At 42.2% G+C, this 18,843-nt stretch overlaps 1 protein-coding gene across 1 annotated transcript; it reads left to right on the top strand.

The window, feature by feature from the left end:
* Positions 1-2: 2 nt before the first annotated feature.
* SMU1 (SMU1 DNA replication regulator and spliceosomal factor) lies at positions 3-18,632 on the top strand. Its single transcript, XM_075931211.1, has 12 exons — positions 3-154; positions 1,023-1,233; positions 1,917-2,069; positions 3,119-3,229; positions 5,363-5,491; positions 7,941-8,060; positions 9,954-10,070; positions 12,312-12,439; positions 14,437-14,563; positions 14,923-15,090; positions 15,943-16,095; positions 18,143-18,632. The coding sequence occupies exons 1-12, from the start codon at positions 129-131 to the stop codon at positions 18,239-18,241; spliced, it is 1,542 nt and encodes a 513-aa protein (XP_075787326.1). The 5' UTR covers positions 3-128; the 3' UTR covers positions 18,242-18,632.
* Positions 18,633-18,843: the final 211 nt, after the last annotated feature.

Here is an 18,843-nt window from a genome sequence, read left to right as displayed (position 1 = left end):
CTCAGGGCGCGCTAGGCCGGTCACGTGAGGTTAGCCAGACGCTCCGGCGGAAGTAGGTGTGCGCGAGGCCGGAAGTGGCGCTTGCTGCTCTGTCTGGTGGGCGCTGAGGCGATCCTGGGCGGTTGAAGATGTCGATAGAAATCGAGTCCTCGGAGTGAGCGCGGGGCGGGGCGGAGCCGGGGACCCCTGGGGGGGCGGGTCCCGGGCAGGGCCCGTAACTGGCGTGTGCCGGCCTGCGGGAGGGTGACTGGCCTGCTCCCCCGCTGGGGAAGGGGGGCCCGTTACCGGCGGGGGGGCGGGTACCGGGCTGGGGAAGGGGGGCCCGGGGCCCGTTACCGGCGGGGGGGGCGGGTACCGGGCCGGGGAAGGGGGGCCCGGGGCCCGTTACCGGCGGGGGGCGGGTACCGGGCCGGGGAAGGGGGGCCCGGGGCCCGTTACTGGCGGGGGGGCGGGTACCGGGCTGGGGAAGGGGGGCCCGGGGCCCGTTACCGGCGGGGGGGGGCGGGTACCGGGCCGGGGAAGGGGGGCCCGGGGCCCGTTACCGGCGGGGGGGGGGCGGGTACCGGGCCGGGGAAGGGTGGCCCGGGGCCCGTTACCGGCGGGGGGGGGCGGGTACCGAGCCGGGGAAGGGGGGCCCGGGGCCCGTTACCGGCGGGGGGCGAGTACCGGGCTGGGGAAGGGGGGCCCGGGGCCCGTTACCGGCGGGGGGCGAGTACCGGGCTGGGGAAGGGTGGCCCGGGGCCCGTTACTGGCGGGGGGCGGGTACCGGGCTGGGGAAGGGTGGCCCGGGGCCTGTTACCGGCGGGGGGGGGCGGGTACCGGGCCGGGGAAGGGGGGCCCGGGGCCCGTTACCGGCGGGGGGGCGGGTACCGGGCTGGGGAAGGGTGGCCCGGGGCCCGTTACCGGTGGGGGTGGGTTGAGTACACTGGCCTTGTTGCTTGTGGTGACCTGCTGGAGGAGGGGAGCTTGAGCCTGATCCCTGTCTCTCTCTGTGTTGTCTTCGCTCCCCCACTCTCCCTTAGTGTGATCCGGCTCATTATGCAGTACCTGAAGGAGAATAGCCTTCATCGTGCACTGGCCACTCTCCAGGAGGAGACCACTGTGTCCCTCAACACTGTGGACAGCATTGAGAGCTTTGTGGCAGACATCAACAGTGGGCACTGGGACACAGTGTTACAGGCTATACAGTCCCTCAAGCTTCCAGACAAGACCCTGATTGACCTCTATGAACAGGTGGATGTGTCACCAACATAGTATCAGCCATATGCTCTATTGTGCATTTATGAACATCACTCTGTTGCCCTTAACTACAAAATCAAAGTTATCAGAATGTCACAAGGGAAAATTACTCTATGGTCCTGGGCCTGAATGCATGCCTTGCAGCACTGGATGAGTGCCTGAATAGATTCCCACCAAGGATAAAACTAGGGTTGTGGGGAAGAAATGAACTGTATGTTTAATTGTTAAACTCTTTCTTCCTCCCTGATACGTTTCTCAAATCTTTTAATGCTTTTATTTTTTTTAAATTATAGATAGGAAGTTCATCTTGGGATATTTGTTAAATACATACCTTCAGCATCAATAATGAATTAATGATCCTGGAAGACTGAGATGGAGTCCGTGCAGCTACTCCCATTGTGGCTCTGCACTACTTTCAGCTGGCTCCTAAAACAATTTTAATGCAGAGCCACAGTGGGAGTTGCTGCCAGGACTGAGCCAGCCTGCAAGGAGGAGGGGAGGGAACTGTGTGTAACCAGTGGCATTAACCAATAAGCACGTGCTTATTGGTTAATTGTTTAATCAGATACACTATCACATCCCTACTTTGCAGTAGTAAATGCTATTCCATTGTTTAACTGTTAACATAAGAGTTGCATTTTATCGTGTGAATACTAAGTTTGTTTATGTTACTCCAGGTTGTTCTGGAATTAATAGAGCTCCGTGAATTGGGTGCTGCCAGATCCCTTCTGAGGCAAACTGATCCTATGATCATGTTAAAACAGACTCAGCCAGAGAGATACATTCACCTTGAGAATCTCCTGGCTAGGTCCTACTTTGACCCTCGTGAAGTAAGTTGTGTTTGTGGAATTTTTTACAAAAGTTATACTTATATGATTTGCTTGGAGAATTTGTAACTAGCGTAACACTTTTGCATTTGTAACTAGTGTAACACTTATTAAAGAAAAGCTTGCTCTATTTAGTGTTTTTTTTCCTTCCAGATTTTCCTGTGTTAAACCATCCCCATTTCTCAAATTCTGTATTTGTTTGTTTTTATTTTGTTATGATACTGCAGTTGTTAGTGTTTGTTGAAGTTTCTACTAAGCACTTCATGAATTTGTTTTTTTTTAATATTCACAAGTAGCTAAAACACCGAGTTGGAGATCAAATTCAGTTTTAATTTCTGCCGCTGACTTTCGATATGATTTTGGGCAAGTCACCTAATCACTCTGTACCTATTTTCCCATCTTTATAGTGCCAGAAACAATACTTTTCTACTTTTGTCAATCTGAAAATGCTTTTGTCAATCTGAAAATGTAAGCATCTAATCGACTACCCGATAAGCCTAGGTTTATCAGATAGTCAAGTCATTACTTAGTCACATCTCCCCGTGGGGAGAGCAGGAGTTGGTGCTGTGGGGAGCCGACTTAAAAGTCAGTTCCCCCCAGCACCGTCTCTGTGGGGGGGGGCACACAGGGGAGGCAGAGACTCAGCTGTCCTGGCTTGTGTCCAGTCCCAGACATGGTGCCTCTGCTTTTTAAATATAGCAAGAGCTGCCCAGCTCTTACTACATTTGAAAGGTAGAGCCGCAGCAGAATTAGCTCCCAGGGTGGGAGGTAGCCCTGCCATGGCTCTGCAGTTTCCCCCCTTATTGACTAATTGAGAAGTTGATGGAAATTCCATCAACTACTCAATTAACTGATTAAACGTAATATAACATCCTTAGTCCCAGAACCATCCATGGGGGTCACCAATGATGCTGGACTAAGGGTTCTGCCGGAGTAGGGAAGTCTGGATTACAGAGATTCAACCTATAGTTGTATTTTATTTTTAGTAAAAATGACAGTGTTCTATGACACAATTCTTCTAGGAAATGATGATTTCACTTGTATCTTCTTAGGCATATCCAGATGGCAGCAGCAAAGAGAAACGGAGAGCTGCTATCGCCCAGGCTTTAGCTGGAGAAGTCAGTGTAGTACCTCCATCACGTCTTATGGCATTGTTGGGGCAGGTAAATTTTTAGGGGGACAAAAAGTATACTAGCTATATCAATATGTTCCTAAAATTTTACTGTCCATGATTAAACTTATGGTGGCTTAGTCCTAAACGTGTGGGGGGGGGTTGTTTGTTTGTTTTGTTGCTATAATAGACTGTCACTAATCTCACCCTTTATAAATAACACATGCAAATAAGTTTCTTCCCTCTTCACAGCAAATATTTAGTTAGCTATAATGACCGGTCATATTCCTAAAATGATGGTAGGTTTGTGGGTTTTTTCTTTTTTACAAAATATGTTGCAGAATTCTACTGTTACGAATACATGATTACAAAGAAAGGTAAAATAAACTTGTCATGTAAATTGTATTTCATGAGGTTTTGCCCGTTTTTTTTTTTAAATTGATTGTTCCTTTTCAATACTGAAGTCATTGACAAAGGACTTCCTTGTGAATGTGAGCTAAGAACATTCTACTGCAATATTTTTGTTGTTGCTCAAACTTTAAAGATAGTAAAGATCTTGGAGTCCTTGTAGATCACTGAAAACATCTGCTCGGTGCCTCAGTCAAAAAAAGCTAACAGTGTTAGGAATCGTTAAGAAAGGGATAGATAAGAAGACTAGGGATGTGGATGACTTTATTTGCTTATCGGATAGTTAACACGGTAGTCGACTAGTCGTTGTCCCCTTGCTGTCTCTATCAGAAAGTGGCAGCAAGGGGTGGGAGAAAAGGGGTTGCTTCAAAGAAGCAGTGCCGCATGGAGCCCAGAATCAGCTGGGGGGGACTCTCCTGAGCTCTGTGTGGCACTGCCGCTTTGAAATGCCGTGAGGAGCCTACAGCTGGGCTTCTCACAGAGTTTCAAAACGGTGAGTCCCGGGTCAGCAGGGGAGTTCCCAGCTGACCCCAGAGGCTCCACATGGCACTGTGGCTCTGAAATGTTGCAGGGAGCACAGAGCTAGTGAAGGACTGCCCTGCTGGCACTGTGCTCCCCGCAGCACTTTCCCCAAGTGTGGCAACAGTCTACAATGTAAATTTCATTGACTATTTGATTAGTCAATCGAAATTTTACATCCCTAAATAAGACAGAAAATATCATAATGTCTCTATATAAATCTGTGGTGTGCCACATCTCGAATACTGTATTCAGATCTGGTTACACTATCTAAAAAAAGATATACTGGAAATGGAAAAGATACAGAGAAAAGCAACAAAAGTTACGAGGGGTATGGAGGAGCTTCTGTATGAAAAGAGGTTTAAAAAGACAGATTTTTTCAGCTTGGAAGAGATGACTAAGAGATGTTATGATAAAGGTTTATAAAGTCTTGAATGATGTGAAATTAATAGGCAACAAGTTTAAAACAAAAATAAAAGGAAGTATTACTTCATACAGTGCACAATCAACCTGTGGATCCCTGCCAGAGGATGTTGTAAAAGCCAAAACTGTAACAGGATTCCAAAAAAAATTTGGTACGTTCATGGGGAATAGGACTATTGATGGCTCTTTGCCAGGGATGCAGCACCGTGCTCTGTGTGTATCTAGCTTCTGTTAGTCTGAAGCTGGAAGTAGACAGTGGGATAGCAAACAATACATCCAACTGTCTGTCTGTCCTGTTCATTTCCTCTGAAGCACCACTATTGCAAGACAGGATGCTGGACAAGATGGACCATTGGTCTGACCCAGTGGGGGCATGCTTAAGAAAATTGATTTGAAATAAGTGGTTTTTGTGTCTGTTCATAAAAGGACTATTAAGGATCTTTTAGCATGTAAATAGTTCTGAATGTACAGAACACATTACTAAATACGTATCTACAACTTCAGATTTATATCAGCCTTTATCACTAAAGCATTGAAAAGAAAACAACTAAGGAGAGCCTGCAGCTATTCTTACTTCCTAAGAACACTTGGAAATAACAAAGATATGCTTAAACCTTTCCACTGGTTTCCAGAGTTTAGCAACAACATCATTTTGACCTGAAAAGGCTTTTTTGGTCACTCAGTTCAAAAGTAGAGGCACCAAATTTATTGCAGGTTTCTAGGGCAAGTTTGATTTACTAAGGAATTTGATGGAATACAGCCTCTCCTGAGAGGATTATACTGACCAAACTTACTTCATAAGCATCTTTAACTATACATTTTGGCTTCTCACAAGGCTCTGAAATGGCAACAGCACCAGGGATTGCTTCCTCCAGGGATGACCATTGATTTGTTCAGAGGTAAAGCAGCTGTAAAAGATGTAGAAGAAGAAAAGTTCCCAACACAATTGAGCAGACATATTAAGGTAGAAATCTATTCACTTTTTTCTGTATAATGCTTGATAATACTTGCTAAAGTTACCATAAGCCAAGACTTTCGTTTTAATTCCTTATCTTCACATGCTCATAGCTTTTTGAAAATTTATCCTTTTTACTTACATCTTTCCGTCCTTGTTCTTGGTCCAGATGTACGTCACTGGAAGTTTTGATTAAAAACTATCGTTTAGAATGTGGGGGATACTAATTACATTTCAGAAAAATAGAAATGTGTTTCCAATTTCAGCTGGTTTTGAGTTGTGAATTTTAAATGCTATTGTGTTCTTGTTGACTTAAGGCTCTCGTTATCTCCAGGAAAAAAGGGATGTTTTTCTACATGCATGTTAGTAACTTCCATTAATCATGAGAACTTTGATAGTAAGTACAGCGCTATGTTTAGTATTTTTCAACTAACATTTACATAGCTTTCTACCACAAAACAAACACATGACTTTTCATATAGATTTCAATTCAGAAATGGATTCTACTCTGAAATTTCTGTGCTCCTGCAAAGCTTGACTTACAGCAGATTGCTTTTCTGTTGTGGAGTGTGCAGGTGAATTCCAGAAGCCCAGTATCTCCAGTTCATGCTCATTATCTCTGACAGCTTTCCCTGCAAGCTTCCAGTTCTGGTAATAACTAGAAAAAAGGGCTTACAGGGATCTCTGTGTCAGCAACCTGGACGTGGACAGTCATGCATAGTGGTTGGAGAGGGAATCAATAGTCAGAAGACAGGAATCAGTATGGCATGGCAGAAACAGGATGAGGAATAAGCAGGTGCAGAAACTATTGCAGCCCTGTACAAATGCTTTAAGCAGCTACTCAACTGCTACTATGCTTAAATCCCTGTCTGCCTATTTTTCCAAGTCCAACTCATCAGGCGGTTTAGCCAATCAGACAGCCTGCTATAGGCAAGCTGTGCTGGCAAGGTTGCTTGGAGACAGTCTGCTGCTCATTTGTGTTGGTATCTTTCCATCAGCACTAAAGTCACTTAGTTTTAATTAAAGGTTTGATCTATACAGTCCAGACTTCATCTGTGGTTGATCTATGAAGTCCGGCAACATCTGTGGTTCGACAGTGCTGTGGGTGCTTCTGGGCAGGGATGGAAACAGATAACCAGCTACCTAGTAAGCATCAACCTTACTTGGTGATGCTTACTGTGAACCGGCACTCAGCTGGGCCCACCACGATGCGGGGAGCGCTCCAGTCTGACTGGGCAGGACCAGGCCCCCACTCACAGCATGGTGAGGCGAGGCCAACCCAGCCAGAGTGGGGGGCTGCTCCAAACCAGCCAGACTCACTGTGCCACGGGCAGGGGCTGCACCAGTGGTCCCCTGCATATGGCAGGCCAGTTAACTGGCTAAACATAGGCCATGTCTAGACTACATCTCTCTTTCGAAAGAGGGATGTAAATTAGATTGAAATTGCAAATGAAGCCAGGATTTAAATTTCCTTCACTTCATTTGCATAATGGCAGCCGCACGTTCTTTCAGAAAAGGGCTTTTCGAAAGTAAAACCACCATCTAGACTGGGTTCTTTCGGGGGGGAGGGGAACCCTTTTTCAAAAGATCCCGTACTCCTCTTTCGAAAAGGATGTTTCAAAAAAGGTTTTACTTTCGAAAAGCCCTTTTTCGAAAGAACGTGTGGCTGCCATTATGCAAATGAAGCGCAGGAAATTTAAATTCCGGCTTCATTTGCAATTTCAATCTGTCTAATTTACATCCCTCTTTCGAAAGAGGGATGTAGTTCAGACATGCCCATATTGTTTAATCAGCTAACATTTTAAACAGGATTTTACATCCCTATTCCTGGGCAGTAGCACTCACAGGAAAAGGTGGGCCCCATACTCAGCAACACTTCCCCCACCTTTCTTCTGTCTCATCTATGCTGTCAATATTGGGCTCCTGATGCCACCCTAGCAGAGCCCTGCAGCCAGCGGTAGCAAAAGATATCAACATTTTCATCAAACTTTGTTGATAAAAAATAACTATCTCAATTAACATGATTAGCATTGTGGGAAAATAATTGAAGATCATTTTGTATTGTGACAGATTTTGAAATGGAAAAAAATACATATTTATGAAGGGAAAAATCTTTTACTTCCCTTATCCTATTTTTTCTAGCACGGGGTGGGATTTTTTTTCATTCAGGAAAAGGCATTTCAAACAAAACAATTTTTTCTGCTTTGTTAAGGTTTAAGTAGACATTATAAAGGTCTCCATTGCATCCATGACTGCAAAAATTAAATTAATGAAAGCTAACTACTTTTTAAAGCGTAAACTGGCTGACATTGAAATAAAAAAAGCTGCACAAATAGTTATGAAAAAGGAGTAGGATGTGGGTGGTTTGTTTTGTTTTCCAGGCAGCCCAGTGGAGCTGGCAGTTAATGAAACTGACCTCATATTAACATCCTTTTTTAAAAATTTCATTTGAAAACAGTTTGGCCAGAAGTCACATGTGGAATGCGCTAGGTTTTCTCCAGATGGTCAATATCTGGTAACCGGCTCTGTGGATGGATTCATTGAAGTGTGGAATTTCACTACTGGAAAGATCAGAAAGGTAATTTAGTTCTGGGTTCAAGTGCCTTTAATAGACAGAAGTATCCATAGTGAAACTACTGTGAGGTTTCTTGTAGTCAGCAGACTGCTTGGGGTTGAGTGTTAAGGAGAAAAAAGAAAAACAAGTCACCAGAATGATCAGTCCTGTAGGCTGGTGCCATTAATTGAAAAGAGCTGAGCATGAGAAACTTAGGCATGAGTCCACTTAATACTTGCCTTTGTTTATGAATTTTAAAAAAGGGCTATCGTTGCTTACAGTTTCTGATCCTATATATATGGCCTAATAAAACAGTTAATGGTCCCTTACCTGTTCCATGTTATCAAGTACTGGAGTACCCAGAAGCTTGTTGTTTGGGGTTTTTTTTTTGTACCGTTCTGTAATACATATTCATTAGTCTTGTTCCAATCAACTTTAAAATAACTCATAAATATGCATGTTCAGGCTTTAATTTACATACAGTTTGCTGTTCACTCTTTTTTATATCTTGGTTACCTTAGCTCTGTTTTTTCCCCAATGTTATAGGGATTTTTTAGCATTATATGTTGGACAGAACAGAAATAATCAGTATAAATATACATCTTCCAACATAGTAAGTTCCATAAACAAAAATTCACCTTTATCTTGTCTGTTGTAAGCCTCATGTAAGAAAGGGAACATAAGAGAGAAAGTGGAAGACAGCACTCATCTCAAGCAAAGACTAGGCCAAAGCCTTAACATAAATGTTACCATGACCTATCCAAAGGTAGTTCACTATGCATAGTTTAATCTTAATAATTTATCATTAATATAACATGGCCCTTTTTGCCAGTTAGCAGTTTTTCATCTTTAGATGTGTATCATCCTAAATTATTCATTAACATAAGCTGGGTTTTTTTTGTTATTTGAGTAGGATAGTTATTGAGAACGACATGCCCTACTATCAGAATAGTCTTATCTTTTTCAAACTTAGATTTCCAGGGGACTTTTTACTCAAAGTTTAGCACCGCACTGGTAAATCATTAAAAAGTTTTGTCAATAATTTTGTATGTTGCGTTTTGAGGTGCTTTATTCAGTGTAAGACCTAGATGTGTGTGTTGTCCTCAGTACTCTCCCATCCAATGTTCTTGGAAATACAGTATTTTCAAGTGTGGAACTTATTTTACGTGATGGGGTAGAGTGCACATTCCTATGTTTGAGGTTTTTGTCTTTTTTTGCCAGTTTTTAATGTGTTGTGTTTTATAACAACAGTTACTGCACTGCTTATAATGTAACACTTACATTCATGACAGTATTTTAAAACTAAATATAACTGGGCATTTCCCAACTGGGTTTATTTGATCCCATAATCTGTTGGTTTTAATATTTGTTTTATGTGATTATTTGCTGTATTTACTTATTTATTTGCATATGAATGGAAAGCTCGTACTTTGTGGTGACAAAGGCCTTAGACATAGATTTAATTTAGCAATGGCTCGTATAAAGTTAGGAAGCAACCTCATCACCTCAAACCAAAGGTTGGTTGACATTATTATTATTTATTACTGGTTCAACATTTAGGTCTAGGTATGATTTTGACTGGTTCAATCATAGTTTTGAATTTAGAGGTAAAATATCAATTGAACTGATTCATTGGGGTTTCTTTCCCACCCTCATTGTATTTTAGATGTTATAGAACCACACAGTATCCTCTATTCCCCACATATGTCGTATAGATTTGTTGTTCAGATTGCAGGTGCCCGATGGAACGTGGCCTGTTCCACATTCATTAACATAATAGTCCACTTATAGTTGTGAGTTGAATTCTTCCATTCATTTTGATACTAATTAGCTATTGGTGTTTAGTTTTGGTTTTTTGGGTTTTTTTTTAAACCCTCAACCGCTGTGACTGATGGATCTTTGTGCTGTTTCATTTAGGATCTGAAGTACCAAGCACAAGATAACTTTATGATGATGGACGATGCAGTTCTGTGTATGTGTTTCAGTAGAGATACCGAAATGTTAGCAACTGGAGCGCAAGATGGGAAGATCAAGGTAAGAGTTCTTGCACATGAATGCATGGCAACTTTTAAATTTGAGAAGTTGGAAATGGAAAAGGGTCTGACGCTCAGCTCCTAATTTCCCCATGCACTGAAAATAAATATATTGATATAATTTCATCCTCTCCTGTATTAAACTTAGCCTATGAGTTGATTTTTAACACTCTTTGTATTAAAATATTATGCCTGTCTTGAGAAAGGAATTGATTTTACACTCCGCAGATTGTGGATTTCATGCCCTGTGATCTCGTTACATGAGACTGTTAAATACGTAATTATACAAGCTGTAAAAGTCTATTTGCTCTTGCTAGCTTGGGAAACTTTTTCAAGGCATATCTTACAGAAAAGGAGAAGGCTATTATGCATATTCAATAACAATTGTCCCTCTACCCCGCCCCTTCCCTTCCCTTATTTATTTTTGGATCATCTGAAGAAGTGGGTTGCACCCATGAAAGCTCATGATACCATCTACGTGGGTTTTTTTAGTGTTTAAAGTGCTACTAGTCTGTTTGTTGTTTTTTAAGTTTTAATGGTCCTTTAGTCTTGCATAAGGCATTTTGTATGTGCAGTGCATTAGATATAGTAGCCTCAGACGTGAACAAGTATAATGTGTCTATTTGTATATCTAACACTCTGGTTTTGAGATACTCCCAGCCAGGCTTTGATCTTCTAGAACAATCTGGATAGCTGTGGCTCATTTTTGCCGATAGAAAATTTGTATCCATATCTGTATCTAGAACCCTGAAAATTTGCAGATATTTGCTTTGCATACATGGATATCGATGTGGATATCCACAACTCATTTTTGTGGATATGGATGCAGATACAAATCTGTGCAAGGCTCTGCAAATGCAACTGCAGACCGACGGTTTATCTGTCATCTGTGGGATCTCACATGCCAGCAGCCCTGCTATAGGATCACATCTGACAGATGTTTAACTCCTAAGAAGGTGTTGTGTGCCCCGGCTGGCTGTCTTCAATCAGGTTTTGTCTACACTGAAAAACTTCCATTTAGAACAAGTATAAAAGCTAAATCCTTTTATTGAGGAAAAACACAGTACCTTACTTACTTGTTGCACAAGTTCTAGTCAGAATCCACTATCTTTGCAAAATATGGAGTAGATGCAGTGTGAAGAGAGAGTAGTCAGCAGCTAAAAGTAGGACAGGAAAGGAAAACTTCAGCTAAAGTCCAAATTCAGAGAGCTCCCATTGAAAGCCTATGAAGAGAATTTCAGAAAATGTTAATTTAGTGATAACTGCACACCTACCTGGCCATCTACTTGCAAAAAAAAAAACCCCAAAAAACCAGGAATTTACAACCCCATTTTAAATCCATCCCTAACTATGGAGTGCTTTCTTGTGCCCCTCGAATTTGTGTATTTTAGGGTGTAAAATAATATTTGAAAATTTGACAGACTCAGAGAGTCCTGGAGTGGGGATAGGTCTGTCACAACAGAGGATAAGGAGAAAAATTCTGAGGGCAGCTACATTGCTGGGATGATTCTGCACCTGAATTTGTAATAGTTATTCACAAATATTAAATTAATCTGAAGCTTCAACAGAAATGTCGTCTTCCTGACTCAGGCTAATTCTACACTGCCACTTTACTGTGGTGCAACTTTCTGGCTTGAGGGTGTGACCCCTAGCCCCCCATGAGTGCAGCAAGTTATCAGTGTAAACTTCTCCCCAGCTCTGTTAGGTACTCCCCTTGTGGAGGTGGTTTACATACAGGGCTGGAAGAGCTCTCTGAGCTTCTGCCGAGGCTGCACTTTTACTTTAGAAATATAAACAAAACTTCAGACCAGTATAGTGATGTAATGCTCCAGTGAGAGACTCTCTATATGGGATGTAGTTTTATATTAACCATCAGACATAACCAGATCTGAAGCTATGTTTTGTGTCTAGTAGCGGAGAAGGGAAAGAGCAAGCATACCACACAACTGTTCTTATGTGTAGTTGCAAAATCAAAGCCCCTCACCTTTCCCACATCAGCTAGAAACTTCACCACTCCATTTGCCAAAGTCTTGTTTGAATGCAAACTGAGTAGTCATGCAGGTGCCTCTTAGATATATGTCCTATAGTGTTAAGTATTTTAAAGGGTAAAAACAACTCAATCAGGGTTTTTTAACTTAGCTTTTGATCCTGGATGCTCACCATCTTAGTATTGAATACCTTCTGAATGTCACATAATTTTCATGGAGTCCTTTTTCTCACTAGTGTTTTGGATGTCCCTCAGGTGTGGAAGATTCAGAGTGGGCAGTGTCTGAGGAGGTTTGAACGAGCACACAGTAAAGGTGTCACCTGCCTCAGTTTCTCCAAAGACAGCAGTCAGATTCTTAGTGCTTCCTTTGATCAGACAATCAGGTATGTTATACATTTGAAGGCTGTAATGTACAAGAAGCTCTAATAGAAGTTGTGATAGAAATGTAGCCGTGTTAGTCTGGGGTAGTAGAAGCAAAATGCAGGACAATGTAGCACTTTAAAGACTAACAAGATGGTTTATTAGATGATGAGCTTTCGTGGGCCAGACCCACTTCCTCAGATCAAATAGTGGAAGAAAGTAGTCACAACCATATATACCAAAGGATACAATTAAAAAATAGTGGAAGAAAGTATATTTGTTCATTTTTTTTAATTGTATCCTTTGGTATATATGGTTGTGACTACTTTCTTCCACTATTTGATCTGAGGAAGTGGGTCTGGCCCACGAAAGCTCATCATCTAATAAACCATCTTGTTAGTCTTTAAAGTGCTACATTGTCCTGCATTTTGCTAATAGAAGTTGTAAGTATAATTTCTTTAGTCCCCTTATATAAGTCTTTGAATGCGTTTATCTTACATGAAAGCTAGTCCCTAGTGTCAGTTTTTAACATTCATAAAATTACTTGGCTCTTTACTCTTGAACAGATAGTTTACATTTTTGCCCTTTCGGCTTTTGTAACCTATTGTTATCCTATTTTCATTCCAATGTTAGCAGGAAATGCTGGCCAGGGTGTTTTGTTGTGTGCTTATTTAAAAGCATTTCTGTCCCCAGATTCAACAGCAGACATTTTAATACTCTCACACCTGATGAGAGTTCAAAATGTTCAGCAGGGTCACTTGTCTCTGTTCTCCCAGCGGCAACTATACAGAGGAACAGATGTGGCCATCACAAACTCTGACCTCATGCCTGTCACAGCCTTCTATAATCTCCTTCTATAAGTGAGCAGGAAGCATTGTGAGACACCCCTCTCCCACCCCACACTCCTTCAGGAAGCAGCTCTGCTGCTGAACTTCCTGGACCTGAGGGCTTTGACACGCTAACCCAAGAAGTAGCTCCTCGCTCACACTATTAGGAATAAATGGAGTGAAGACCTTCTGCTAATACAGGTCATGGGCTGCACCTCTCTTACCCAGTCCCAGACAACACTGGGACCCCATAATCGCATCAGTTCTTAGAGCAGTGAAACTGGCCTCTTCTGGAGAAGGCTTGTGGGTGCAGGATCTTGGTTTACTAGATTATGGGAACTTAGCCTCATAAGAAAGAGGGAACCTCAAAATCAACCTCTTCCAAAAGTAAATGGCAAATCCCTTCCATCTTAGCCTTCTCTCAAAGTTTTCACATCCCATAACTGTTCTATAAACTAATCAAGCTAGTTTTTCTACAGCTTGGGAATGAAAATAATTTGGATTTTTAAGTTGGTAGCTGCTCAGATGCTAGCATATCTGAGGCCATGTGATTAGATTAGGAGCTCCTAGATTAGGAGCTGGTGTTCATGTTACCAAAAGTTTTCAGCATCAATGGTACTTTCTTGACAGAATCAGCTGAGAGGCTAGGCATGAACTGTTCTTTCAATGCTCAGAGTACTTCCTTCAGAACTGAGTTTTAATGTACTATGCTGCTGCCGCCGCCGCCGCCTCCTCCTCCTCCGCCGCCGCCGCCGCCGCCTCCTCCTCCTCCTCCTCCTCCTCCTCCTCCTCCTCCTAGGATAAACAAGACTTAAACCACCAGAGTTCTCAGTCTGGGTCTTTTCACTACATTCATCCTAAAACTAACATGAAAATATGTATGCCCTCTCCCAGTACTTGGGGTTTATATTTGTGTATACCTGAAACTGCCTTTAACTTACTTTTTTAAAATTGATAAGATTTCAAGTTGATGATGTCCCTTTACCCCTTTCATGGTCAGATGATGTATTTGGGGAAAGGAGCTTGCAATAACAAATGTATCCTTCTAGATGCAGATGTGTTATTTTATTCCCTGCTATATATGTCAGACCTAGCAAACTAATTTCTTCCTTTATTTTACATCTATGCATTGTACCTTTCTGAGTTATACTGAATTAATGGTTGTGTTACCATTTTTTAAAATTTCATAACAGGATTCATGGCTTAAAATCTGGAAAAACTTTGAAGGAATTCCGTGGTCATTCTTCATTTGTTAATGAAGCTACTTTTACACAGGATGGTCACTATATTATCAGTGCATCCTCTGACGGCACAGTGAAGGTAAAATGGCCACTTACTTCTATGAGTCACATATGGGACTTGTTCTGTGTGTTGGAACAAACTGGGGCATTCAATCTTTGCTATAATTTCCCTTAAAGATACTTTATTATAGACAGGCAATTGGTCTAGATGCCCATAATGTTCTTTCTGGCTTTAAAATCTCTGAATCTATTTAATTCCATTTTCATAATTGGTTACTCTTTTTTTTTTTTCTTTCTTTCTCTAGTTTCAATAGATTTATTTTTTTTAATGCTGAATGCTGTGTCCATAGCATCTCTTCCAAAACTGTGATGTCTTTTTAATTTAAATGCAGAAATGTACCTACTCAGAGTGATTCCACTTTATATTCTGCTCAGTAGATTTGGAATATGAAGACAACTGAGTGTTCCAACACCTTCAAGTCTCTTGGCAGCACAGCTGGAACAGACATCACTGTGAATAGTGTGATTCTGCTGCCTAAAAATCCAGAACACTTCGTCGTTTGCAACAGATCAAACACAGTGGTCATCATGAACATGCAAGGACAAGTATGTCATCCAAGAGTGTCCCTTTGAAGTGACTAAGAAAGAGTTTAAGAAGTATTAGACCTAGGAAGAGATGTGTGGTCCTTCCAAACCGTATTGGGTGAAGTCCTGATGTCTCCCTTTAGTACAGTGGTTCTCATACTTTTTGGCCTGCAGCCCACCTGCTTAACACAGACCTTCCCAGGGGCAGCCACCCATGATGACAAAATGAGAGCAGGAGATTGTGGGGACATGGGGTCTGTCTGGGAAGTAGGGGCTGGAGATGGAGGGTAGGGTGCAGGAGCAGGCTGAGGATGGGTCTGGGTGGGGATGCAGAGTCTTGCAGGAAGGGGCTTACCTGGCTCTGTCTCCCCCATCTCTCTCTCTCTCACGCATGCGCACACACACCCCACCCCACCTCACCCCCAAAGCTTCCATTAGCCATGATGCTGGCAATGGAAGCAGTGGGGAAAGTCTCCAGGTGGTCTAGCAGCGAGGAGGGGGAATGGCAGTGCACAGAGCCCCTTCCTTCCATGGTAAGCTGGATCAACCCATGAGGCTCCCTTCCCCTCCCTCTGCTTTGGAAAGTCGGCACTGGTGCTCCAACCTTGCGAGGGGGAGTGGGCTTGGAGCACCAGTGCAGGTTCCTCGCTGCAGGGAGATGAGCCCCAAGCCTGTGGCTCACCTGCAAGATAGTCATGGACTACACTTTGAAAGCCACTGCTTTAGTAGAAACTAGTAGGTACTTTGCCCTTCTGAAAATCAGGCTGCTTATTTAGGCAATAGAGTTCCTGACCCCAGTATCTAGTAGAAGCTATTAGAGTGGCCCTGTTGCTGTCACATGTGAATCCAGTGAACTTGTTTTGGGTTTTATAGATTGTAAGAAGCTTCAGCTCTGGTAAGAGAGAAGGTGGTGACTTTGTTTGTTGTGCCCTTTCACCACGTGGTGAATGGATCTACTGTGTGGGTGAAGACTTTGTGCTGTACTGTTTCAGCACAGTGACTGGCAAGCTGGAGAGAACTCTGACGGTGAGTACTTAGCGCTCACAAAGCAGAATCTGTTGTTTTTATCGGTTGTAGTGTTCATGAATTCCATAGTGACCACTTCCTCCCATGATAAATGCCCTCTAGTGGTGGTTATAGGGTTGGTCCTGAGTGCTTAGCTAAAGGTATGGGTTATTTTCAAAAAAATGTGTTTAAAAATATGAGTTTCAGTTAAAATAGAGCACATACTCCTTGAAAAATGTTTGAAGTGGTCACTGAGTATATACTGTGATTTAACCCTGTACTTCCCATAAGTCAGGGTTGGACTAAAAGTACTGTTTCTACTGCGGTCTGTGTTTGTACTCTTTCCCTTTAGTTTAAAACTTTGTGGGTTTCACTTTTCCACTTTGTATTTTGAGTAGCCTAGTTCCATATAATGGCTCTTGAGGGTGAATATTCAGATGTAGGCAGCACTAGCTGCTATAGCCACACATGACGTGAAGAGGGGGAATCAAGCTAAGCAAGGAAGAGGTCTAGGGTCCTTGGCTGGGCTGTAGACTGGGCACAGGGCACACCTGTGGCAGAACATAGTAGGACCACTCCTCAGCTTGGCCTCCTCCATATGACAATCGGAGTTTGGGATTATAGGATCACTTTCATACAGCTCTGGGCAAACAGCCACAGCCTTAAAGTTTAAGGTCAAAAAGGACCATTAAGATCCTCTAATCTGATCAACTGCATAACTCAGGCCAGAGAATTATACCAAGTGATTCCTACCTTTTTATTTCTGATTGATCTAGAGTAGATCTCTTAAAAAGATCCAGTCTCGATTCAAGGATTACCCAGATACTATAAACTGCTCCACTGTTAATTACCCTCACTGTTGCTTCTAAAACTAATTGTGCTTCAATTCCTGTTTGGATGTGTCTTCCTGCAGCTTCCCATCTGCTGTGTTGTTCTTCTACTGTCAGAAATTTCCTCATATAGATATTTCTAAACCATCATCAAGTCATCTCTTAAACTTCTCTTTGTTGAGCTACAGAAATTGAGATACGTAAATGTCAGACCACTTTTGCCCAGAACAATCTTGATCTTAATAATGCGATGATTTGGATTCCTAAGACTTTCCACAGAATCTGAATTATGTATTTTGGATGAATAGTAACTTTTTTTTGTGAAATTTCCAGACAAATGCACTGAGACAGTCTCAATCTTAAGTCTATGTAATGTGTAACTTACATTATACAAATGGTGTAATTCTTCTCTAGACAAGCATTATAAACCCAGCAGTTTACAATGTATATTAAGGTTCAGTTTATGAATAGATTATACCTGTTCTGTTTGTTCACTCTGGGGCACCTGGCATTGGTCACTGTTGGAAAACAAGATTCTGGGCTAGTTGAACCTTTGGTCTGATGCAATATGGCCGTTCTTATAAAGAATTAATAAATGATAGTTTCTATAAGCATTTACAGCCATGAATTAGTTATAAACACAAAAGAAGATAATATAGGCGATTATAAGCCATGGTTATTAGCAACCAGTTCTACTCCAGAACAATTGATTTTTGAATGGGATCCTAGTATAAGATGTGACCAAGTCAGGAAATCTACAGTTAAGTTTTATAGGTGCATAGACTCAAAGACCAGAAGGGACCATCATGATCATCTAGTCTGACCTCTTACACCCGTGGTCACCAGCCTGTTGATCACGATCGACTGGTCGATGAAGCAGCCATGGTGGTTCACGAGGGCAAAGAGCACCATGGAGAAGTACCCCTTGCGGTTGATGAAGTGTGTCACTCTATGCTCCGGGGCCCAGATGGGGATGTGTCCATGCACCATTTCCAGATGTCCATGCAGCATTCCAGATGCTGTCTCACCAGCGCCTTGTATACTAGTACTTCCCTGTCTCCATTGTCCTAAGTTTAATATACTAATGACAGCATCCCCATCGTACCCATGTCCCTAGATTACTGATGTGCCTGCTGAACCTCTCCTCATCTTGCTGTTGCTTTTATTTGAGACTATTATTTGGCTTGGGGTGATATGTAGAGAAGACCTGCATCCATTTTTTTCTGTTCATCCTGTAGGTTCATGAAAAGGATGTAATTGGCATCGCTCACCATCCCCATCAGAACTTGATTGCTACCTACAGCGAAGATGGCCTCTTGAAACTCTGGAAACCATAACTTTGTTTTTAATGAGCTTTGGAGCATGCTTCTTAGAAGAAGAGCTCTTGTGTTCGTGCTTTGACGAGTCCACGTATGCTGAATGTGATTTTTTTTCTCAATTTTCATTTCATTTCAGGAGCCCTGAACTTTTTTAGTACTTGGTCTAAATTAGCTGTACACTGTCAGTGGTTAGAACCTTTTTGTTAATCCTGTATCTGGGTAACTAAAGCAGTTTAATTGCTGTAGAAGTGATTATTCTGTCTTGTGAAGTCTTTGTTTTCCCTTGTGCTGTTTTTAAAGGTAAATGGAAAAACAACCATCAGTTTATAAATGGTTGACTTGCTAAAATATCTAGCAGATGGCTCATTTATTTCATTCAGAACAAGAATAAAATAGACAGGAGAAGAGAGTCTTTCTTTACCTTAGCAAAGATGGATTCTTTTTGGAAAACAACTATTGATCCTAATCTACCTTGCCTTTCTTTAGGACACAAACGTTCTAATGCAATGGAATTTTCTGCTGCATTTATATCATAGTAACTATCTAACTTTGATCATTTAAAAAAACAGACTTCTGCCTTCTGTGCAGAAGAATCCCCCACGGAGGGCTTACATGACAAG

The sequence above is a fragment of the Pelodiscus sinensis genome, chromosome 6 (assembly GCF_049634645.1).
Source record: "Pelodiscus sinensis isolate JC-2024 chromosome 6, ASM4963464v1, whole genome shotgun sequence".
Classification (NCBI taxonomy): domain Eukaryota; kingdom Metazoa; phylum Chordata; order Testudines; family Trionychidae; genus Pelodiscus; species Pelodiscus sinensis.
This window is presented reverse-complemented; position numbering and strand designations above follow the sequence as displayed.